General features: G+C 50.4%; 1 protein-coding gene across 3 annotated transcripts; it reads right to left on the bottom strand.

Annotated features, from left to right (window-relative positions):
• Positions 1-1,551: 1,551 nt before the first annotated feature.
• Positions 1,552-24,538, bottom strand: Ogfod3 (2-oxoglutarate and iron dependent oxygenase domain containing 3). Of its 3 annotated transcripts, XM_021637452.2 has the most exons (10): positions 24,402-24,538; positions 23,560-23,610; positions 22,858-23,075; positions 20,779-20,854; positions 19,799-19,841; positions 17,599-17,663; positions 17,130-17,186; positions 15,090-15,243; positions 5,751-5,874; positions 1,552-1,929 (listed from the first exon to the last, which is right to left on the bottom strand). In XM_021637452.2, exons 3-10 carry the CDS (start codon positions 22,991-22,993, stop codon positions 1,793-1,795), a joined length of 792 nt encoding a protein of 263 aa, XP_021493127.1. In that variant the 5' UTR covers positions 22,994-23,075; positions 23,560-23,610; positions 24,402-24,538; the 3' UTR covers positions 1,552-1,792. The 3 variants fall into 3 exon arrangements, with proteins under 3 accessions (XP_021493127.1, XP_021493126.1, XP_060242197.1); XM_021637451.2 differs by lacking the exon at positions 23,560-23,610 and having other exon boundaries at positions 24,402-24,534; XM_060386214.1 differs by lacking the exons at positions 17,130-17,186; positions 23,560-23,610 and having other exon boundaries at positions 24,402-24,534.
• Positions 24,539-24,580: the final 42 nt, after the last annotated feature.

Genomic DNA, 24,580 nt, shown 5'->3' with positions numbered 1-24,580 from the left:
GTCACCTCATACTGGCTGTCCAGGTGATGCTTGCTCAAAGGCCCATGGCCACTGTCCTTAACCAGGACCTGCAGAGCCACCCTTGTTCTAGTCCCTCCTTAGCTACTGCTGACGCCTGACCCCAGCTTTGATCCCAGCTGAGGAAGAGGGTTACTGCCATGTGACCTTTCCAGAAACTTCTGGAGCCTCATTAAGATCCACGTCCTACTCCCTGACTGACCTGGGAGATGGCCAGACCTCCTCACCAGGGAAGTACTGCTTGGTCCTCCAAAGGCCGCAGAGCCTGTGAAGGCCGTGACTACTGCGGAGGTACCAGGCAGCCTTGCCGTGTGCCCATGCAGCCCATGAACACAACCAGACGGTCAAGGCCCAGAGCCACAAGGTGACAGATGCAGGGAGGCCTGGTAACGCTGCCCTGACTCACAGGCCCAGGAGGCAGAAGCCCTGTAGGGTCAGCCTCATCCACCAACCAGAGCTGCCCCACCCCCACCCCCGTGACCAGGAGGACCAATAGGGGGCAGCAGAGGCCTCAGCACTCTGAACAGTCTTGTCCCTGGACCACCTGCTAGAACAAGGGTGTGATCCTCTGCATGTGGAGATGAGGCACGCTGCCCCTGGAGGGGCACCAATGCCAGCAGCACAGGGCAGGCCGAGATCTCTTCATACCTCCGTGGGCATCACACCTACTCATTCCCAGGGCCCAGGAGCTCCCTGTTTTTTGTTTCCCGCCAGGTGGCAGGGCAGCTCAACGGCCAGAGATGCCTGAGCTGTCTTGGGCCCTACTGAAGGTGTGTGGTTGGGAAGGTGATCCCAACACCAAGGCCACCAGCCTCCGGGTACACGGCCATGTGCCATGCCTGGACAGACGAGGGATGCTCCAGCTGCTCCTCTCAGGCTGTTATGTCAAGATGGCTGGATGAGGCTGCTTCTTGTGTGTACTGGAGGTGCTCCCAGCCTTTCCCCTGGGGATGAGGCCTCAGAGAGCAAATGTGTCACGTGCTTGATCTGGCAGGAGCTAGACTGACAGAGCTAGAGTTGCCCCTGGGGTCCAGGCCTACCCCGTGGCAGGCACTTTTGCCCTCCTTTCTCTGACTGTTGCTGATGGGAAAAGAGAGGGTACCAGAATTAGAAGGATACAAGCACTCAAGGAATCCTGAGAGCTGGCCATAGCGATGCTGAGACCCTCCTTGGCAGGGACCTGCAGGGACCTCCTTGGGCCTGCTCTATTGGGGACAATGCTGGCGACAGGCAGGGCCCAGCACAGCAGCTTTGGCTGGTTCTCCAGGTAAGGCTTAGTCATTCAATGCCCATCTCCTCCTCAAACACATAGAATTATCCTTCACCCACCCGCTGCAGCCTTTTCCAAATGCTACCATTTCTGTTCCTAAGCCCCCTCCTCTTTGTCTGTCTGTTCTGGACCTGAGCATCTTCAGTGGGCTGCGTGGGCTGGGGCAAGATGTCTAGCTCCACTAACGGATGGGTGTCTCTTTCCCACGTTGGCAATGAGGCTTGGCAGCCAGGTGGGCAGCACTCAGAACACACGTTCGGAGCTACCAGGGGAGAGGCTTCTGCCTTGATTTATTCACAGATGAAAACATTAAAATATCAGCAAGTCAAAATGTAGGCTCATTCATAAGGCACTGTGTACAGCAGCAATGGGCTGGAAGAGGAGGGGTGAGCGCAGCAGCGCACACTCAGCTGGCTTAGGAGCGCCTTCACTGACAGGGCTGCGGCACACCAGGGTGCCGTCAACAGGCTTCTAGACAGGGGACTCAGGACCCAGCCCAGCTGGCTACGTGAGTACTGGATCCTCGATGCCGTGGTCGGGGTTGCAGGTGAATGCGATGGTGATGGCATAGCGCGTGCCCCAGAGGACCTTCTCCACCCGGTGCAGGTTCTCAGAGCCTGAGGTAAAGAATGAGATGCGACCTGGAGGGAGAGGAAAGAGACATGACCTCTGGGCCGCACTTACTGACAGGACGAACACAGCAGTAAACATGACAGCACTGGACAAGATGGAGGAACCCTGAGGCCTGTCCGCTGTCACAAAGGCCAGAGGAGCAGAAAGCAGAACCAGCAGTGCTGGGTGCTTTGATCCAGGTCTTCCTGGCCATGGGGACTCTGTACAGCAGGGAGGACAGAGGCTTGCTAGCGGCCTTCTAGGTCTGACAGGCGGGAAATACAAGTGATCAGGTCCTGGAGAGACGCTTCAGCAGTTCTGAGCGCTGGCTGCTCTTCCAGAGGCCCTGGGTTTGACTGACAGCATCCATGTGGCAGCTCACAACCAGCTCTCACCCCAGCTCTAAGGACTGATTACCTTTCTGACTTCCTTAGGCACTGTACACGGTCTATACACATACATGCAGACAAAACATCTGTACACAAAACAGAAATAAAAACTTTAAAAAAAATATGAACCATGGAGGATGATAATGTCCTAGCAGCCCAGAGATGCGTGTCAAAGCAGATGACCTGTGAAGACAGAAACAGCCCCTCCCACACAGCATCGGGGCCACGCAGGGTGAGAGCCCTGTCTCGGGAGTCAGCCCAAGAACGCTTATCTGTTTGAGCATCTAACTTGTACTGGGGTGCCTGCTGCTCAGTGCTGTGCTCCCCTCTGTGAACTGGAGGAGCACTGGGATCCAGGGACACAGCACCCACACGCAGCTGCTCTGAATGCTCTGTGACAATGCTGTTTCTCTTCGGCCACTCCAGTTCTCCCTACTGGGACTTGACTTAAGCCCTCAGAATGGGAGCGAAGTCCATCTGCCCTGCACTGCGTCCTAGCAGGAGGCTTACCCAACCCGGAGAAAGCAGAGCAGGGAAACCCGTGTGAGGAGCTGTGGCGGCACTGTGTAAGAATGGCTAGGCTTTCCAGGGCAAGTGGAGTCACAGTGTTCTGAGCTCATGCATTTTCAAGGACATTTGTCCTTGCTTCTTTGCTGTCAATTAAATTTGAGATGTAGAAACAAGCAGCCTAACACTAATGCTGACAGTTCTTTGTGGCAATATTCAGTAAGAGCGGGGTTCCCACAGGCCCCAAGATTCCTGTACATTCCAAAGCCATTGCACAGAGGAAAGGACAATGGAGGACAACAGTGGATCCTGAGCTTGGGATGATAAGAACATATTCAAATTATCAGGTTCACAAGAGATTCACATCGGGATTTAAAAAACAAAACAAAACAAATAACAACAAAAAATCATGATTTACAGCCCGGCCCAGGCCCATGTGGAGTAAGCCCATCCTTTGGGGGCAAGAGTTACAAGGGTTGGGGTATCAGTCATGCCCTCCTAACCACCATCCAATAAATACCTGGTTAGAGGTACTGTGTGTGTGTGCATGCGCATGCGTGTTGTAGATTGCCGTGCCCGGCTCACCAGGACCCTTGAGATACACAATGAACTTCGGTTGTGTGGGAGTGAATGGCTCTGCTAAGTTCTGAGCACCAGGCTGGGCATACGGAGAGGAACAGACACTCAAAGAACCTGCCGGAAGCCCAGGAAGAAGTCCCGGTCCCGACTACAGGGGACTCAGGAACGCCAGTAGTTATGAAGTTAAAGATCTGTTCTTTCTACACTTTAAGTTTCAAATCAGCTTTTAAAAAGAGGTGCTAGGTACACGGAAGCGACACTGGCAATGTGCTTCACCTCCCTCACCTCAGCAGATGAAGCCAGGGGTGACACATTCCGTCAGCCTTTACTCCCACCTGGGAGCAGACTGGGTCCTGACCCACAAACAGCCCTAGACAGCTCTCACAGTCCCAAAACAGGTCTTCTGTCCCAGGAGAGATCCCTGTTCCCACCCAGGAGCCCTACATGCTACGTTGTAACGTCTTGCGGTGATCTGAACCAGAATGGCCCCCACAGGCTAAGGCTCTGACTGCCTGGGCAGCAGGAGGATTAGGAGGTGTGGCCTTTTGGAGGAAGTGTGTTACTAAGGGTGGGCTTCTCCGGGTTATAAGAGCCTAAGCCAGGCCAGGGGCTCTCTTGCTGCTGCCTGAGAATCCAGACGTGAACCTCTCAGCTCCTTTTACAGCACCATGTCCCCCTGTATGCAGCCATATTCCCGCCATGATGACAATGGACTGCACCTCCGGAACTGTGAGGCAGGCCCAGTTAAATGCTTCCTTTGTAAGAATTGCCATGGTCACGGTGTCTCCTCACAGCAATAGAACAGTGACCAGGACACGTCCCCACAGCTCCCATCAACTCCCTGCAGCAGCCAGCTCTCATGCCAGTCTCTCCAGTTCCAATGTGCAGGCGGCCATGGCAATCTGGGCCCTGGCTACCTAGGAGACGGCACTTTTCCCTGGACCCATGCTGCACTCACTCTGGGCCCTGGCCTGGTGTGGGCACTCTGTTGTTAGGCCCTAAATCCATCAATAGAGGCTCCTACCACACTGCCTGCGCCCCTGAGCCCCAGCTGCCTACCAGATGTGGACATGGCCTGTCTCATACTCAGCGCCAGCCAAGCCATTTTCAGGGGTTGTGAGAGGTGGCTCAGCAGTTATGAACACATACTGTTCTTGAGGAGAACAGAGAACCCAAGAGCAGCACCCAGCACCGAGTTCAGGCAGCTTACAACTACCTGTTACTCTAGTTGCAGAGAATCTGATGCCCTCCTCTTCTGGCCTTTACAGGCCTGTACTCACGTGCACAAACCCATATTCACACATGCACACAAACACCAAACAGCAAACACCACTGTAGCCACTTGTTGGAGCCTTAGCCCCAAAGGCCCCTCTGAATCACTGTGTGGACAGCCTTGCTGCTCTGAGGGAGCTGTCAATAAGCAGAGGAGTAACAGGAGGACCTTGGCCTGTGAGGGTGACAGTGTGGCCAACAGGTGGAACACGGTGCCTGGGGCATGCCGCTGCGATGGCCAGGTGTGTCTCTGCATGTCGGCTGGGTCTTGGCCAAGGGCAGAGACTACATTTCAGAAAGGTGGACCACCCATTCCTGCACTTTCCCGTACTGGACCTGGGGCCAAAGACTCATCACCTGTCTATTAGATCTGGACTCAAGTTTCCACCTCCTACTCAGACCTAGGCTCAGTTTCTACCTCCCCACCAGGCTTCATCCCCGACTAGGACTTGGGCTCAGGCTCCAACTCTTACTGGACCTGGGCTCAGGCTCTCCAGAGGTTAGAAAGGAAGGGACGTTTGTCTGCTCCCTAGGGAGAACCACACAGCACGGTGCTGGGCTCTGGATCTTGAGGCCACCCAGGGAGATGAGCTCTGGGGCAGACCCACAGTGCCATGGAGGACACAGCGGGGTGTGGCACACCATCGCTAATGCTGCCCTGGGACCATCATTTAATCGCTCTCATCTTCCTCATGCATGCTAGAAAAGCAGCCAGCACTGTGGGGCCCCCAGCCAGCACTGCTCACTCATACATTGCCATTACCTTCAAAAAAGGTATTGAGCAGGAGCATGCAACAGAGGCTGGTGAGACCCAGCACAGCAGCGTGACACCCCGAGGAACCTGGCTCTGCCAGTCAGCTGCAGTGACACTGGGCAACCGAGTGGCAACGCTGGCCTCAGGGCGTCATAACCAGCAGGTGCACTTAGACAGAACCAAGCCCAGAAGATGGAGAACAAGTGTTCTACAAATGTAGTATTGCCTGGAGCAAGAGCCCCTCACCCACCTGTGTGTGTGTGTACCTGCCTGTGAGCACACACACGTCACCAGGATGGACTGGAGGCCTGTACTGTACACCCCAGGCAACCCCCAGCCTGAGTCCTACCGGCTCTGGGCTCCACTGTCTTGTTGGAGCCCTCCTCCATGAACACAAAGCGTCCTCCACCAAAGTCCTCTAAGTAGTCCGACAGGTAGAGCAGCGAAGTGTAGTCAAAGGAGCCATAGGTCACCTGTGGGGGAAGCATAAGGGCCACACTTCTCAATTCTCACAGGAAAGAGGCTCTTTAAAGACAGTACTATTACTTATGTGTAAGTGTCTGCATATGCCATGCGTCTTAAGGAGCACAGGGAGGCCGGAAGAGGGTATCAGATCCTTCGGATCTGACTTTATAGGCTGTGAGCCATCCGTGTGGGCCCTCTATACAAGACTGCCAGTGCTCTTCACGCCATCTCTCCAGCCCCAGAATGAGGCTTTTGGACCCAGCTATGCTCCAACAAAGTGCACAGAGGGTGAGTACAGGACAGAAGCTGGCTCCTTCCCTGAGCACAGCACAGAGGCTGGCTCCTCCCTGAGCACAGCAATGTGGACAGGGACTGCTGAAGAGAAGAGCATGTACATCATGCTCAGCTACCGGCAGTCCCAAACTTTCCGTAAATTAGGACAAAATACACATAGTAGGAGGTCTACTTTCAACCTTTTTCCAGGCACTGTCAACAGCACTGCGCACACTCACCTTGCTGTGCAGCCATCCCTACCTTCTAGCCTGGCCCCTGCAACTTCCCAAACTGGATGTCTGTCACAGTGACCTTAACTCCCCACCTGGTCCCTGGCACCCACCATTTGTGTTCTCTTTGAGAATGTGACATCTCTGGGGTCCTTACAGGAGGCTCAGGCAGCTGTGTGACAGCATGCCCCCCTGGGAGTGGGAACAAGCTTACTGATGCTCACCCATGCTTCCGACCGTCACTCCTGGGGCACACGCAGTACACAGCCTCACCTTGGGGGCTGTGAGACGGGAGGAGGAAGGGACAATGCTGCTTGGACAGCACCATGGGCAGAGAGCCTGCTCCCCACCCATCAGTGCGGGCTCTGCTTCCACGCGAGCTTCCTGAGGCCTTGGAGCCTTCTCCACTGGAGATGACACCAGCCCCAAAATGAGGAGGTTTGTGCCCAGGATGCCCACAGCTGGTGCTGAGGGCAGGAGGAGCTTCCCTTGTGTCCTGTACAGACAGTTGTAAGAGCTGCAGCCTGGAGCTCCTGCCGGCTCACCCTGGTCGTTTCCCTCCATCCTCCTGCTCCTGCACACGCTATAAAATCTCCCACACCAGTCCTTACTCAGGCTTTGCTCTGGTGATCCCAAACTAAGACAGCTATCAAGAGAGCAGAGTCACTGAACATAGGAAAAACTACATCAGAGTCTATAGTCAAGAACATATCAGAAAATCTGTTTTACATCCATGTCACATGAGTGTGGAAAACCCTATTGCAGCAACTCAAAATATGACCTCAACTCCATATTGAGTCTGAAGACAGTCTGTATTAAATGAGACGCTGCCCAAAGAAAACAACACAAAACAAAACCACACACACGGGGGTGGGGGCGGTTTAGGGAGAGCGCTCAGGGTAGCAGTACTTGCTTTGCCAGTATGAGAATCTGAGTTCAAATCCCTAGCACTCACATAAAACACTGGACATAGCTCTGCACATGTATTACACTGCAGCACTGCTGGGGTGGGAATATCCCCAAAAATCCCCGTAACAAATGCTCCTGACACTGACTTTTAGGAGAATGGTCACTGAAGCAGGAGCCATCATGCAGTTGTTAGAACACTCCTGGAAGGCCTATGAGATGCACTGATACAGCACTGCAAGAACTGCAAGACTTTGAATCAGACAAAATCAGTTTGTTATATGCTCTGTTACTTACAAAATTCACAGAACTAGAGTCATCAAAAATCGTTTTTGATGCAATTGTAGAAAACTGCGATTGGGGGCTGACAAGATGGCTCAGTAGGCAAAGGCTGGTAACAGAATCCACATGATAGAGAGAACTGATTCCTGCAAGTTGCTACCTGACTTCTACACATATACCACAAGACACAGCATACACACACATGCCAAATAAATACAAAGGAATAATTTCTTTAAACAGAAAAGAAACTGGGAGATAGAGAAATAGTACAGTAGTTGAGAACCGAGGTTCAAGTCCCAGAAGCCACATGGTGGCTCAAAGCTATTTAAAACTCCAGTGCACCATTTTCTGGCCTCTGTGGGTACACATGTGGTATGTAAAAAGAACTTCTTTCTATTCTCCTGTTTCAGCTGTGGTCTGGGAGGCTTCCTGCCTCCATCTGCTAACCAAGGCCTACTCCTGGCAGGTTCTGGCCTCCGTACAATCTAACCTAGGCTGATAATGTTTTCAGCCTCTGAGACTTGCTGCTGAATAAGCTCACCCTTTCTAGCTCTTGCTGAGTTCTGGGCTGGCTGGTTCAATTCATCTGTTCTGGCTCAAACTCCTCTCCCGGCTGACTTATTCAATCTGGCTTCTCTCTCAGCCCCCAGGATTGCTCTGCTTGGCTTCAAACCAACTCCAGTAATCTGCTCTAATCTGGCTCCTTCTCATTCTCTGGTTCGTTCTGCCTTCAACCCCTCTCTGTAAAGCTACCTGCTCTTTCTCTCTGCATTGCCCATTTCCCTTTCCTCTCTCTTCTTGTGAGAGTTGGGTATATCCTATTCAGTCAAATCTTTATCTGATTCATCACTTTTTCTGCCACTCAATTAAAAAGAACTTTCAAACATGGGTGCTTCCTTCTACAAACTAACTTTACCTTCATTGTTTGGGATTACAGGCGTGTACCACCATGCCTGGACCTAAGCTTTTCTTTACCTGGAAAGCAGCTCTATACCAGCAAGCTCTATTCCAGGCTGGCCTTGAACTCAGATCCACTTGCCTCTGTCTCCTAGATTAAAGGCGTGTTTGTATTCTAGGCAGATCACACAGATCTAGAAAGTCTTTGGATGTGATCTCTTGCCAGAAAGGTCATGTTCCGAATTAACATTCCTCTACAGTGGTACAAAGACATACATGCAGGTAAAACACCTTTCCACATACAATAAAATAATTTTAAAAAAGAAAACATATGAGAACAGAAGAGAGAATTGAGAAAGTCACATATGAACTTACAGGTAAGTGGTAATTGTATGAGTGATCCCCCAGATTGGTGGGGAAAAGCAGAGATGACTTTAAAAATGGCCTCAGAACAATTGACCTTTACATGAAAAAATGATAGACCTCTGCCATCATTAGACATGACAACACTTACTTATCATAATTCAAAATGTATGAGCTAGAATGTAAAAAGAAAAAAATAGTAATATCAAGACTTTGTAATCTTAGCATATAGGAGGAGGATCATTTTATAAGTTCAAGGACAGCTTGGGCTACACAGTGAGTTTCAGGCCAGCCTAGACTATGGAGTAGGAGTTCGTCTGAGAAACAGAGAGGAAGAGAGGAAAGGTGGTATGGAGAGAGAGAGAGAGAAAGAGAGAAGCCTAAAGGAAAAGGGTGGGTTTTTTTTGTTTGTTTGTTTGTTTTTTTGGTTGGTTGGTATGGTGGTTTTTTGTTTGTTTTTGTTTTGTTTTGCTTTTTTCCACACAGGGATTTTCTGTGTAGCCTTGGCTCTCCTGGAATTTACTTTGTAGACCAGACTAGCCTCAAATTCACAGAGATCCACCTGCCCCTGCCTCCTGAATCCTAGAACTAAAGGCATGTGCCACTACCACCCAGCTAAGAGGATGTTTTTTAAAAACCTCCTCAGGTCAGTAGAATTTCTAATCTAGATTTCAGAACAGCCCTTCATTCATCATTATATGCTCATACACCCAAGAAACTGATTCCCACACAGGGAGGCACGTGCCCTTCTGCTCCCCGTAGCAAGAGCTGTGGTAGCCCAAGACTGGACACAAATATTTGGTGACTGTGAAGGAAATGTGACACAGTCACAGTAGAATATTGTTTACTGTTAAATGTAACAGATTAAAATCTGTGCAGTAACCCAAAGGAGACTGTTGCTAGGAAGAAGGGTGCGGAGAGCATGGTGGTCAGCAGACACTCAGGCCAGCGCAATGGCTCCGTGGGTGAAGGTGCCTAAGGGCAAGCCTGCTGCTCCAGCTCAGTCCCCTGAGCCCAGGAAGAGGAGGAAGAGGAAAATCAATTTCACAAAGTTGTCCTCGACCTCCACACATGGCCTCACACATACCATGTACATACATGCACGCACACACAATAATGATAAATATTTTTAAGATTTTATTTGAAGGATATTTCAGTACCTAAATATCTACTTCCACTAAAAGCAATGAAAGGATAAGGCGACTCTGTGGATAAAGTCTGAGTTCAGCCCCTGGAACTTGTATAAAGACAGAAGGGAAGAACCGACTCCACAAAGTTCTCCTCTGAACCTTGCACACTCACCGTGGTTTTCCCCTCCAGTAACAACAAATTAGACTAAGTTTAAAACCCAGCACGACAGTATAACCTGCTGATCGCACTGTTGTGCAGATCAGGCTTCAAGATCAAGTTTGCCATAAATTACTTAACAAGAAAGCAAATTTCAAAAAATGTGATTCTCAACAAATGACAAAACAGTATTTTATGCATTTGTTTTTGCATAAAAGTAGTTGGAGATGCCAAGGAGCCGTGGCACACGCCTTTAATCTCAGCACTCTGGAGGCAGAAGCAGGCAGATCTTTGTGAGTTTGAGGCCAGCCTGGTCTCCAGAGCAACCAGGTTCCAGGACAGCCAAGGCTACATAGAGAAACCCTGTCTTGAAAAAAAACCAAAGAAGGTTGTTGGAGAAATCTGGCCTTTGTGCTGATTTTGGCAAGTGAGGGTCTCAGGAAAGGGTGTTCTCGTCTTCTTTGCAAGCTTGAATCTTGGAGGGTACATTACTAGTCAAACAACCAAACTGCAAGTGAAGCACACTGGCTAGAAGTCATGTGGCAAGGTGTCTTGCAGAACACGGTGGCAGTCACCCAAATTTCCACCTCGCTGTTTCACTGAAACATTTTTTTTTCTCCAAGACAAGGTCTCACTACGTAAACCAGACTGGCCAAGGCAAACATCTGATTAGGAAAGGCTAGCCTCGTTGCTGCTTTCGTTCCCTGACAGAGTTCAGTCATGGGCCATGGGGAGCTGGCAGATTTCAAGTCACTGCAATAACCACAATTTACCAGGCAGAGACAGAAACTTCACAGCTCAACAGAAACTGAAGAAAGCCAGGCATGCTGGTACTAGCCTATGATGCCACCATTCCAATCACCATGTCAGTCTCAGCTGTACAGAAGGTTTAAGGCTAGCCTGGACTATACGAAGACCCAATCTCAAAACAAACAATAAAAAAAAACAAACAAATAGAATTCTTCAGTCTGAAAACTGCTCTGGATTGGATCCCAGCTAAAGGGGGAAGGAGCACAGTCGGGCGAATAGCGTACACCTGGAGGACCCAGAACTGGGGAAATGGAGCCTTGGGAACACGCCTAGAGCTCTGATACTGTCACCAGGTCCCATGAAAAAAAAAGAGAAAAAAATAGTGCAGAAAAACATTAAAGGAATGGCCCCAAACTTTCCAAACGCAGTACCTAAGCCCACATTCTACCACTAAGCAGTAGTCAAGCACCAGAAAAGTAATTTTAAAGCTTTCAAAAAGCATTTAAAATTTCACATAGGGGTCTGAGAGACGGCGCAGTGGTTTAGAGTGCCTGTTGCTCTTGTTAAAAACCTGAGTTTGGTTTTCCAGCAACCACATCGGGCACGGTAACACACGCCTGTGATCCCAGCACTCGAGAGGCAGAGGCAGGCGGAGCTCTCTGAGTTTGAGGCCAGCCTAGTTTAAAAAGAGTCCAGGACAGCCAGGGCTACACAGAGAAACCCTGTCTCCAAAACAAAACAAAACCAAACCAAAACTGGCCAGGTGGTGGTGGTACATACCTTTAGTTCCAGCACTCTGGAGGCTGAGGCAGGCAGACCTCAGTGAGGTCTATATAGTTTCAGGATAGATAGCCAGGGCTACATAGAGACCCTGTCTCAAAAACAAAACACCAACACACACACACACACACACACACACACACACACACACACACAGAGAGAGAGAGAGAGAGAGAAAGAGAGTGAGTGAGTTCTTGCTAAATCGTCACTAGGGGCTTGGAAAGTGGCTCACAGGTAAAGGTGTCAGCTAACAAGTCAAAAGACCAGAGTTCAGTTCCTGGGACCCACTTGGCAGAAGGCACAAACAGACTCCAGCAGGTTTCCTCCCATGTCCACACAAGCACTGTGGAATGTGCTTGTACAAATATATACACACTCTCAGAATAAATGTAATTAAATGTATATTATTAAAAAGTTTCACTACAAAGAAATTGTCCCTAGAGTCTAGAGAAATCTTTTTTAAAGATTTGTTTTATTTCGTGTGTGTTTGTGCATGAGTGCAGGCACCCACTCGGCTAGAGATGTCAGATCCCCTGAAACCCCATTACAGGTGCTGTAAGACGCTTAGTGTGGGTGCTGGGAATTAAGTCAGTTCCTTTGTGAGATCGCTAAGTGCTCTTCACTGAGACATCGCTTTAGCCTCAGTGGAGCATTCTCACTGTGTGGCACTAGGCGAGTGACTTGACCTCTCTGAGCCTCAGGTCCCTCCTCTGCAAGCACAGGATGACAGACCAGGCCTTGGTGGCACAGGCCTTTAATCACAGCATTTGAGAGGCAGAGACAGGTGGATCTCTATGAGTTCAAGACCAGCCTGGTCTACACAGTGAGTTGCAGGCCAACCAGGGCTGCACAGTGCGGCCTTGTCTCAAAAAGGAGAAAAGAGACTGAGAGCTTGTTTTCTTAGGCTGGTTATGGTTAGTTCAGGAACTGGATGAGCAAAGCAAGATGCTTTGGTGGGGAAGCTGTAGCTCCCCCTGGAGGGTGTCACAAGCAGAGATGGTCCCGTCGGACAGAGATGCAAACAGTGGCACAGCAGCCGTGACCACCACCAGGCTTGAAGCACACAGCGGAGTGTAGGGCGTGACTAGCGGGTGAGACAGACGTCTCCCCAGTTGTCAGTTCTGCGATGGGGCCTGCAGACGTACACTCAGGGTCCCTCAGTCCATATTTCATGAACGACAAAGCAGGAGGGGCAAGCCCCTCCCAGAAGCATGCCAGCCATGCCAGCCATGTCTGAGCAGCTGCGGAGGCTCCCCAGAACACACTGCAGGTGGTGGGTGCTACAAGGGGCTTCCCGTGCCCTGTGCTGCAGGCAGAAGAGGAAAGTGCCTGCCACATGCAGAGCTGTTTTCAAGGGATGTCAGAGAGAACACTCACAAAGGGACATCTAGCTAATAAAGGTGAGTGAGCTGTGCCACAAGGACAGTGGTGTGTGGTGTGCACAAACTCCCAGTCACTTTAGAACAATTGGAAGCCTGATGAATCATTCAAGTGGTGAGTCTGTGGTAAGAGACAAGAGTAATGAGACTCCAAGGCCCAGCTGCAAGCCCTGAGCCACGACGGCTCTCCTGAGCCACCCTAGATTCCCCACCGCCTGCATCCCGAGTAAAAGGCAGGCTCCAGTGACTGGTCAGCCCTGCTGCCACTGCGGAACCTCAGCAAGCACAGACCTGCTCTTCCCTGCTGCCTCTGCTCCAACCAGTCCTTAAACCAGGCCTCTCCTGGGTGGAATGTCCAGTAGTGAGCAGTAGGTCCTCAGAGGTGAGCAGGCCAGTGAGGTGTGGAAGAATATTGCCGAGACTCCAGGTCAAGATACAAGGCTCATGCTTGTGGGCGTCGGTCTCTGTTGCTGGATCTAGCGGGACCCGAGCTGAGTGCTCCCCAACCCAGCATCAGGGCCGAGGCTAACACCAAAGTAACGTGAACACCAACAGGGATGACTACCAGCCTCAACTGTGAAGCTCAGGCTAAAGAGAGTGAAGACAAACCACATCAAACATCCGAAGACTCAGGCAGAGCAAGCAGCACCAGGAGGCGTGCGAGGACCCCCACCCTGACCTGACTACGTGAAGACTCCAACCCACCCTCCCACACCACAAAGGACCCTCCAAACCGCACAGTGGCCAGGTGCCACGCTCAAAGAGAAGGGCGGCTCTCCATGCTCTCGCTCTCCTGGTAGTGAGGCAGCCACCTGGCACTGTGTGTGGGGAAGGCCCTCACAGTACGGGGAGAGAGACCCTCACAGAGAAGGTTCATGTTGGTGACGGGGTGTGACTGGCCGGCAGGAGCTGAGAAATCTCAGCAGGCTGAACCAACTACTTAGAGAACAAAGAGGGTGAGACGTGAAAGGGTTCCTCATTTTTGCTCTGACTTACATTTCTCATTGGCTGACACCCCAGGACCAATTGGACCACCTGCAAAATAACTGTACCCACTTTCCGATAAACATCACAGAGTCTGATGGTTAAAATGGCTCATGAAGTAAGCCTTACAGGACCTACATACAGAGACCTCTAAGGAATAGGGCTGTTTGCTTTTCTGTTGTATTGACGCAACACCATGTAGCCCTCACTGGGCTCCAGCTCTCTATGCAGCTGAAGGTGATCTTGAACTCCTGGCCCTCTGCTTCCATCTCCCAAGTGCTGGGGACACAGGTATGAGCCATCCTGTCCAGTCTGTGTGATGTTGGGTATTGATTCCAGGACCTTGTGCATGCCAGGGAAGACTATCAACTGGGTCCCATCTCCAGCATGAACGTTTTATTTCTAGCAGTGCTCCCTTCTCAACAGCAAGACTGTTGCTAAAATGGACTCTTCTTCAAGGACAAAATTCTGTGGATAAAAAAAAGTATGCCAGCACAAACTTCCCCTGATGTGTAAACCCAGCTGCTGTTCAGAATCCCAGAACACATTCCCAGTGACCGCTGAGGCGCTCAGTATGTTCCCTTCCTAACGACCACGCCCAGGCTCCTCAGCTGCACCTTGTCTTCTGAGCTCATCAGTAAACTTTCTAACTCTGCTTCCTCTAACTTATCCTGATTCCCTCCTGGGGCAGGCAGTGAGCCCTCATGGTTTTCCTGCTGCTGGTGACAAGTTCTCAGGAAGGGGACAAAGAAAACTAGCTGTGATGGAGAGAGGACACCCTGTGGGAACAGACCTGGGCCAGAGCAGCAACGGAAGGGACCCTCTGCTTACACAGCCCAATCACAAGGTTGTACGCGAATTTGGGAGCAAGTACAGAACAGAGGACACTGCAGGCCGCTGCTCCACAGCGGCCACCTCACCTTCTGTTCCAGCTCTTGACACCCGTGAAACAAATTCTACTTCCTCAATGCATTACTTCATTTGCAGCGCTCCCAGGACGTCAGGAAGGAGAGTCGCTAACAGAAACGCTGCAGAGCGGATGACTGGAGCTCTGGTCCCAGACAAGAGCAAGGACCACTCGCCAAGGCTCACCTTGTCCACGTGTGCATGCCAGTACTCATCATGGGCCGTCTGGGCTTCCGTGCTGTTTATCCTCGAGAAGAACGTGGGCTTTGTCAGATACAGCAAGGAGGCACTGATGCCAAAAGCTTTGGCAATGGTGAGCTGGACCTTCTGCCGAATGTCCCTGAAAAGGACACAATGCATCAGTCTGATATTCTTTAAGTTTTAATCATTCCAAATGCTTTACAGAGTGAAACTGGTTGGGATATTCTTTTCACTTTTCCTTCTAATTGTAAAACTCCACTTAACTTTTTGTCCTGTTTTTTTCTTTCTTTCTTTTTTTTTGAGACAGAGTTTCATCTGTGTAGCCCTGACTGTCCTGGACTCACTTTGTAGATCAGGCTGGCCTCGAACTCACAGAGATCCATCTGCCTGGATTTACAGTGCTGGAATTACAAGTGTGCACCACTGTACCCAGCTTTCCACTTAACTCTTAAACCTAACCAAATACAGCAGACATTTGGATAAAAATCAGTATTCAGTGTTTTCTACCTTTAATTCTCTTGTATATCACCTGCACTTAGCAGTGTCTGTACGGAGCATCGCTGTGGCTGGTAACGGTCTTCAAGACTGATATTGCAATAGTCACCTTGCTGTCCCCCACAAACACAAATTTCATGTTCCATCTGAGCTGACTCCTACGTTGGTTGTCCAGGTCAGTGTGGAGGGAGACGCAGAAAGAGCTCTGCATGTAGTTCAGGACGTTTGTGTCTATGGTGCTCAAGAAGAACATACAGCTCAATTTTGTTTTCCTGTCACACTAGGTGTGTGTGCGTGTGTGAATATATATATATATATAAATTTTATTTATATATATTATTATATAATAATATATATTAGGTATATAAATTAGGTATATATTATGTATATATATTATATATTAGGTATAGATAAGGCATATATATTATATATATTAGGTATACATTAGGTATATAGATGTATAGATATATTAGGCATATATATGTGGTATATATATTAGGTATATATATTAGGCCTATAGATATATTGGGTATATATATATATATATATATATATATATATATAAATTTTGGAACTTACAAATGTCAAACTGTCACAGAACACTTTCTATTTAAGTCAGTGTGCACATCCTGGAATAAACATAAAGAACAAAATAAACTAGCGAGGGGTAGGAGCACAGCTGGTCAGCTGGAGACCGCCGTAGGCTGGAGACTGACGTAGGCCCAGAGCCTTGAGGATATCATGGAGTGGAGCTGTATGCGAGGTGGGACTCTTGAAGGCTGCTGCCGCTGCACGCCCCCTGAAGCAGGGGCCTTAAAGAATGATGTGTGTCGCGTGCTTCAAGTGATACCTCACTGCTGCCAATGCCGGGTTCCCCAAGCCCTTCACCTGCTCTCTGGACCAGCAGCCTAAGCTTTGTTTAGAAGCTGTTTCCCTGGGAACACAGTGAAGGCCAAATATCAGCTCTGCCTTCAGGCAACATGGCTGATGGTGAGATGATCTTCTGACCATCAGAGATGGGGGGGCATGGGCTACAAAGGGCAGCAGGAACTCGGTGCTCTGATGGCAAGTTAAGGTCTTGGTTAGTTTAACACCATCTAGTGGGTGATAAAACCACATAAACCAACAGACACATGCTCGCACATGGTTACAGATAGAGCCTGGGACTCTGAACAAGATCAGGGCACTGTGCCAGTGCGCATTCTGGGGAGTGACATCATACTGCAGTTAGGCTACACTAGTGCAGGACTGACTAAATACAGAGTGCACGGACCCTCCCGGACTAGAATGCACAGCTTACTCATCTTTAAAGAAAAGCTTTCATTTTAAAAATTCCCCAGACAGGCAAGCTGCCTCTGGGTGAGACCTGTGCAAGAATCACGTGACAGGTGCTGGGCTGCGAGCAAGCCGGGCTCTGTCTGTTTCCACAGGTCTTGAGCCTGGCACAGGTGCGACTGGCCTGGCCTGATGGGATAGGGCATCACAGAGCCGACCTCTGCCCCCTTTGCTTGTCTAGCTCATCCCCCTTACCTATATAAGCGGAAGTCCTCCTCAGAGAAGATATTTTGTATTTTATCCCCAAAGTATCTGTGAAGTAATAAGTAGCATTAGCAGGCATAGCCTTACTTCAACAGGGTCTCTATAGTATAGCTCATCTTCAGTTTGGGGTTCAGATTATGGGGAACCACACCCAGCTTTCTTATTTCATTTGATCCGTCTTTCCTCAAGCTAACCAGCAAGTCTCCTAAAGTAGAGCGGTCAAGTCATCTGAGAGTTAACCACTCCTATAGTAACAACTGTGTCACAGAGAAGGAAGACGGGACAGAAGTGCGGAGGGAGGAGGAGAAAGGGAAGGAGGCAATCAGCCCCTGACCGAGGATGACACTGAGGCTGAGGACTGTCTTGGGTCTCTCCAGCCCTCGAGGACCATCACAGCTCCCTGAAGCCCATGCAGCCACCAGACACCCACCTGCATCCTACCTCTTCCTCTTCCTCTCACCTGTACAGGTTCACAAAGTGCTTCCCAACAGACAGGGCCCCAGAGTGCAAGTCCAGAATAGACGCCTGAAGAAGACAGACGTGTATGAAGTGAGTGACGGTCACCCTAACAGCCAGAGCTGAGCCCCAGTTAACACAATCCACTGTGTAAACACTATCTCAGACTTCTTTGTTTGTCTGTTTGTTTGAGATAGGGTTTCTCTGTGTAGCCTTGGCTATCCTGGACTCACTCTGTAGACTAGGCTGGCCTCAAACTCACAGAGATCCGCCTGCCTCCACCTCCCTGAATGCTGGGACTAAAGGCGGGCAGCACCACACCAGGCTTACCTCTGACTTTTTAAAAGCCTGACTTGTGCTCTGTCTGCCTGGACAGATATGTCTCTCTCTGTTGGCACATCTGGGAATGCTTAGTGAGTCACAGCCCACCCCATTGGCCCCCTCTCTCCTTCCCTCTACTAGGTCTGTAAAGGTGAAAATTACACACCCAATTCTGTCCATGAGTGAAGCATCCAGTGTGACTATTTTATGCATAAGTGCACACTTCTGCATCTACACCAATTAGCACCCTTTTGTGACCCCTCTCTGCTCTCTGTCTCTTTCTGGCCCCAGCCTGGGTACCCGAAGCTCTGCTTCCTGTAGGAGGCTGCCTGTGTTCTCCTGAGGCAGAGGCGTGCAGATAGACCTGTGATGAGCTGTTTACCCCAGCCACCACCAAGGCTCTCTGCCGCACGGACGGGTCAAGCCTGCTGGCCTAGCCCCGCAATGGCCACAGGTGCACATGAGCACGTTCTTGGGCTCCCAGTCAAATACTTCACATAGAATCACTTCTCAGTACTCTCAAGGAACTGCCAGCATGTTTTCTGACCCTAACTGCCCACCTCTGAGTCTTTCCCTGTGTCCCAGGAAGAAAGCTACCACCAACATGGACAGTTTTACCCCATGCATGACCAGCAGTAACAGACAGCACGCCTTTTTCCTACAGTACCTTAGCTAAGGTGTGGACACAACACGGGCTTACTGTTTTCTGAACTTAAAGGTATCAAGCCTATTACATGGGCACTCTCAAGGATGCTGAAGGAGTAAGAGACAAGTCGCTGATAGTCTTTTGGCAACTATCTCCCTGAACTCAACTGAACAACATAAAAAGAACTCCATTTTCAGAACTCCAAAGAGTTATAGGTGAAGTCATGCGATCAAACAGAAACAGTTTGAAATCATAGCAAAGTCTGAAATTCAACTTTCCCAAAGACATCAGCTCTGGAGACGACAGTGCAAAGCAATTGCCAAAATACACATTCTCTCACACCAAGCAGTGACCAGGTGAGAATCCACATTGACACAAAGGTCCCAGGGATGGCCACCCAACTGTCTATTCACAGAGGTGTGGCTAGCCCAGTTCACTCCTACACTGCACCAAGACAGAAGGAGGGCTTTCAGCAGCATGAGTTCATCCTCCCATCTCCGAGGCCAGAAGTGCCAAGGCAGGCGGCACTCCTTGGCCTAAGCTCTATGGCATGGTCCTTGATTGTCTCCAGTATCTGTGCCCCAGGCTTTCTTTGGTTTGTGGCCATATCACCCTGCTTTCCACCTCTATCCACACACAGGCCTTTTCCTCTCTTTAGGTTTCCCTTTGGCTCTCTCTTATATGTACACCTGTCCTTGGTCTTGGGACCCCTGATAACAACTGTCCCTCAATTATAACTAAAAGATCCCACTTCCAAATCATATCACAGGTTCCAGGTAGACACACCACCTGTTCCTTGTATGATCTGCCCTTGTGCAAAGGACGACAGGCTTCTGCGGGCTGCTGCCGTGGGATCCATTTGATCATCTGAAGGAGCTTCGCCTTTCCCAGCAGCCACCTGGCCACCAGGCTCCTCGCTCCCTCTTCCCACCTCTCCCCAACCTTCTTGTCCCTATCCAGGGTGTCTAAAGAGACAGTGACCTGAAGCCAGGCAGCCCATTACAACCTGAAAAGATGGCCATGAGTGAATGCATACTCTTCTAGAGAGGGATATATTTTGTGCACAGTAGGCAGAAGGAACACTAGCCACTGTCTAAGAAACACCAAGGATATAGCAGCCCATGCCTCTGGTAGAGAACTGAGGGGACCTTGTCTGTCTAACACTTTCCCCTTCCCTTCAAGGAGAGAAAACTTAAAATGTATCAAGAAAATGAGAACAGGAACCATGCCAACTCACCCCTCCATCCGATCCACCTAGGGAGAGCCCCTTCTCTGCTATTCTGTTGGGGGAACAATTTTAAACCAGAATTTAGTTGACAGCATTATCCATAACATCTAGGCAGAATATCAATCAGTATAATACTGTCTAATTTATATGTTCTATGTGTTTAACATTTATAATGTAAACAATCATGGAAACGCTAAACTGGAACTTTCGAAGCTGAGGATCAGCATCCTCTTGCTACCAACACATGGTCTGCTTGAAAACCACTGGCCTAATTCCTGATGATAGCAAAGGCTCCTCTTAGTTTGTCTGTGGTCTGACAGCTCCCCAGTAGATGGGGATTTTGGTAATCACAGCTCAGACTGAAAAAGAGCAATACCAGCCCAGAGAGGACCACCCTACTGAAGAGCAAGCAGCTTTGACAAGGCCACCCAGCAACACTAACCCATCAGTAAAGGCAAGTAATCCTCCGCTATGGTAGAAACAGAGGATCAGGGTGGGAAGCAGGACACAGAGGACAGGCTCCCTTTGGGCACTGTAGTAGGACATGAGGATGGAGGCGAATGGGACCCAAGGGCCAAATGAAGAGCCACATACTGAATCTGAACAGCTGGTCAGAAAACTAAAATTTTCTTTTTAAGCTATTGTTTTTAAAATCCCCGCAAAGAAAACTCCAGCACTGGCTGCTCTGAGCTAGCATTTATGAGCCACATAGAGGTAAAACAATTACCTACCGATTGCCAGCTGAGGCTGGAGTAAACTTCGTGGAGAGAAGGCTGGCCTTGAAACTGCTCAGTCAGCAGAAACACTGCTAAGGCCACAGTACTTCCTCAAAGAAAGCAGGAAGCAGGAAGCCTGCCCTCTGACCCCCAAAACCCTTGAGGATGGTCTACAGAACTATGAGAGTTCTCTCAGCTCTGCTGTCAGCCCAGCTCACTCCCGTTAGCCCAGTTCACGGTTGCCCCAGGCAAAGCGCAGAGAGGCACGGGTACCTGCGAATCTGCTCCGCCTCCTCCCTGGTGATCACCATGTCAGTAACACCTCGGCCACACTTCCTGGGGGTGCAGCCTGAAGGGTGACAGCCAAGCAGAAATCTTGACTTCCAAAGTCTCTGCCCCAAGATCATGGCTGAGCTAGTAAAGCCCTCCACCATGACTAGGGACCAGTTCGGCTAACACACCTAGTTAAAAGTCAACTTCAGATAAAAGTGGTAACACTTCACTGTGCCCTGTGCAAAACCTCCAAGCTCACATCTCCTTCCCACCCCAGACACTGCATTGACATTTTGGTTTGCTTTGTCTTGTCAGAAACATGCTCACTATGTAGTTCAGGCTGCCTCAAATTCAAGAACTTCCTGCCTTAGCCTCTGAGTTGTGAGATTACACGCCTGTGCTATTCCACTAACAGTCTGGCAACATTCCTTACCCTGCTTGCTGGTTTGAACACTCTTAAACACCCACTGCAAAGTTCTGGCACAGCCCAAGATGAACCTGCTGTTCTGGTCACCATCCCTGCCTGCCACACTCATTTCTGCATCTGCTTCCACCCTGGTGTCATGAAGACACTGAGAGGCAGTCAGAAGCAGCTTAGATGGGGAGAGGGTGAGCATGATGGCGTTTAGGGTGGTGGAGAGGTGGCCAGGATGGAGAAGAGTATCAGAGGCAAGCTCAGCAAACAACCAGTGCCTGTATTCTGGCAGCGAAGGGTTGTTCCCTCGCCGAGTGAGCTGTGCGATGCCTTTACTGAGGAGATGGGGCTTTACGCTCTGGGCATCCTCCTGTAAGATACACTGGCTGTTACACTGCCATTTATAGTTATGTGTGTGTCCCACACAACCAACACATTTATTCCACTGACTGCTGAAGAAGATATGCTGTGCTCTTTGTCCTGGGCCACCCGGTTCACAGAGCACTCCCCTTACATCGCACGCATGGCTGAGTTTCTCTGCATCACAACAGTGCCCCTTTGTGGAAGAACATGCTATCTTCTCTCCATTCAAGTCAACATTACTTAAAAAAAAAAAAGTTGGAGGGGAGGAGGGAGGGGCTTATGGGAGGATACAAAATGAATAAAGTGTAATTAATAAAAGTTAAATAAAAAATTAAAAAAAAAAGTCCTTAGAGAGCCAGGCCCAAATGCTACATTTGAGAAACAGAATGAAGCTGGGTGTACGAAATGTTCAGGAAAACAGCATCCAGGAGGCTTGTGCCCAACCCCAGTCTCTGGGGTGCACTCTCCGGGGCCCTGACTGTCCTCACCTGGCCCTGCCTCCCTGACACTGTGCCTCCCCCTCTATTTCCCCTGCTCCCAAACACCAGGTCTCCAGCTTGTAGCCAGCAGGCTGCTCCTTCCTGCCTCAGCCAATGCTATCAGCAGAGCTGCAGGGCTCTGACCTCAAGTGACATTCTTGTCACCACATTTTCTGGGTGTTCTTTATCAACACCTTTGGTCACCCACTTACCCTCAACTCCCTGGACCTCTTCTTAAAACATCTCTAATTTTATGTGTGGACAGACGACACAGGAGTTGGTTCTCTTCTACCACACGGGCTCAGGATATTGAACTCCTGTCATCTGGCTTGCTGTTAGGTATTTTTAACTGCCAAGCCATCTTGCTGACCTTTCTCATCTTCCTATCCCATTACTTCTCTGCAGGTAGTCTCTGGGCACAGAAGCTTGCTGAGATGCTGCCTACACCTGAGTGGGCCTGGAGAGGTGGCTCAGCACTTAGGAATACTTGTTTTTCCAGGGGACCTGGATTTAGTTCCTTGACTAGCAGCTCACAACGGCCTGTAACTCCACCTTCTGGAGATGCAACTTCTTCTTCTGCAGGCACCTGCATTCATAGGCACACTCTTATACACACACACACACACACACACACACACACAAAGTGACAGAAATGAAACATTGCCTTTTGCTACAACTGGAGTCAGCTGATAATTATACAGGTGGGCAAGACAAACTTTCCCTTCCCAGGTAGGCAAGCCCACGCCTGTTTGGAGAGTAAAGATGTTGCAGGGTCAGCCTCCAAGTTCCTACCAGTCAGTCTTTATCAAGAAGCCCACATACCTTCAAACCTTCGGTGACCATCATAGTCCTCAGAGCAGGGAACCTCAATGAATCTGCCTTCCAGCACCTCACCACGACGGGCTACAACTTCAGCAACATCATCCTCGACCTGAAGACTACTCCAGAGCAGGAACATGACCACAGCAAGGCTGACCGCAAGGGCCACAGTCCTTAGGCATGGTGTCTGTGCCTCCCGAGGCAGCGAGTCCTTCTTGGTGCTGAGAACAGAAAGCGAAGCCTCTGGGTGCAGCTGTCACCCTAAGCCAATCAGAACCGTAAGACGTTCACACTGGATGGCACCAGCCATGGGCAGGGCCCTCTGATCACGGTGGACTGACTCCCGTCAATCCTGAGATGCTGCCGGCACTTGTGGGCTGATTATGAAGCAGGTGGTGGGAAATGGGCATTTACTTCCATCCACAACCCAACAAAGTGTATCAGGATGCCCACATGCACCCCTCCCCCACCGAGGAACTTCTCAGGCAGTGTGTGGCCTTGTCTTTTCTGACCAGACAGGGCTGAACATGTGCTTCAATGGGCAAAAAAAACCATGGGCTGATCATAGCTGCTTTCTACCCAGCCCACAGAGCTCCTGTTTGGAGGGTTGCCGTGGAATGTGCGTCTCTAATCACACTCACACATCCCTGTATGATTACCCCATCCCAAGCATGTAAGAACACATGTGTACTTGAACCAACTTACAAGAATCGTATCCACTTAAATCACAGGGCCAAAAAGAGCACAGAAGAATGTCTGAAATGATATGTGAGTTAAGACGTCTCAATACCCAGGTCTATGTTTATCCAAACAGTCCTGGATGAAGCTGTATCTGTGTCTCTACACATCTGTGTGTATAACTGGGATATCTGAGCTCTGCTGTCCGGAAAAGGTCACGCAGAATTGCCAGTTAAGTCCCTGTCCCTAAAGGCTCCATCCCTTAGTTAACAATTCAGGGGCAGGTTAGACAGAGGCTCACAAGGCCGGGTTCGGACAGGTGAGGTGTGAAAGGTTATCAGCAGAGTTGGGGGGGGGTGCATACATAGCAGAATGGAGTCATAAAGGCTCAGAAATGGTCCCTAGCGAGAAACGCCTGCTCAGGTGAACGAACGCAGATGACTCCCAGGAGAAGCTCCCTGAGGTTAGGACCTCTGCGCAGAGCTCGTAGGTGGACAACCACGTGGACGTCTCGCTATGGGAGGGATGCGGCAAAATACTCCCACCAGGCCACGCGTCCAGCGCGTCAGGCCCACACTACTTCCACGCCCTTTCTTCAAATCCTGCCAGACAACATCGCAATAGGGCTGGCCTGGTCCCACAGCTGCAGGCAAGCACCAACCCAAGCGCCCCGCCCGTCCAGTCAGCTTCACGGCGTCCCGCTGTCAAGCCCCACCTCCGGAATGGCCACACCCCGCTCTGCCTCAGACTCCGCGGTCATGACCACGCCCCGCCCCGTCAGGCCCCGCCCCGAATGGCCACGCCCCCACGACGGCAGCCAGGCCCCGCCCACGAGCGCGCGGCCTCCGGGTCCCCACGGTCCTCGCTACCTGTTCGTGCGCCGGCGCTCGGCTGCTCTGCTCCCCTCGGGGACTCTGGGTGGTCCCCTCCGCTGAGGCGCCATCGGGCCGGGCCGCCGCGGAGCCAGGCGGAACACAGAGCCTGCAGGCGCGGGGCAACAGTCGCGACCGCGCTCGCCAAGCGGGCACGCTGTGGAGACGCGGGAGCG

The sequence above is a fragment of the Meriones unguiculatus genome, chromosome 7 (assembly GCF_030254825.1).
Source record: "Meriones unguiculatus strain TT.TT164.6M chromosome 7, Bangor_MerUng_6.1, whole genome shotgun sequence".
Taxonomy (NCBI): domain Eukaryota; kingdom Metazoa; phylum Chordata; class Mammalia; order Rodentia; family Muridae; genus Meriones; species Meriones unguiculatus.
The sequence above is the reverse complement of the archived record's forward strand: the minus strand, read 5'-3'. Positions and strand labels throughout refer to the sequence as shown.

Coding starts and splice junctions, on each gene's coding strand:
- Ogfod3 (XM_021637451.2), bottom strand. CDS start 24,475: ATGGCGCCTCAGCGGAGGGGACCACCCAGAGTCCCCGAGGGGAGCAGA. Junction 19,842..20,778: donor GAGGCGGAGCAGATTCGCAG/GTACCCGTGCCT, acceptor TTCCCCCAACAG/AATAGCAGAGAAGGGGCTCT. Junction 5,875..15,089: donor GGCATGCACACGTGGACAAG/GTGAGCCTTGGC, acceptor CTTCCCCCACAG/GTGACCTATGGCTCCTTTGA.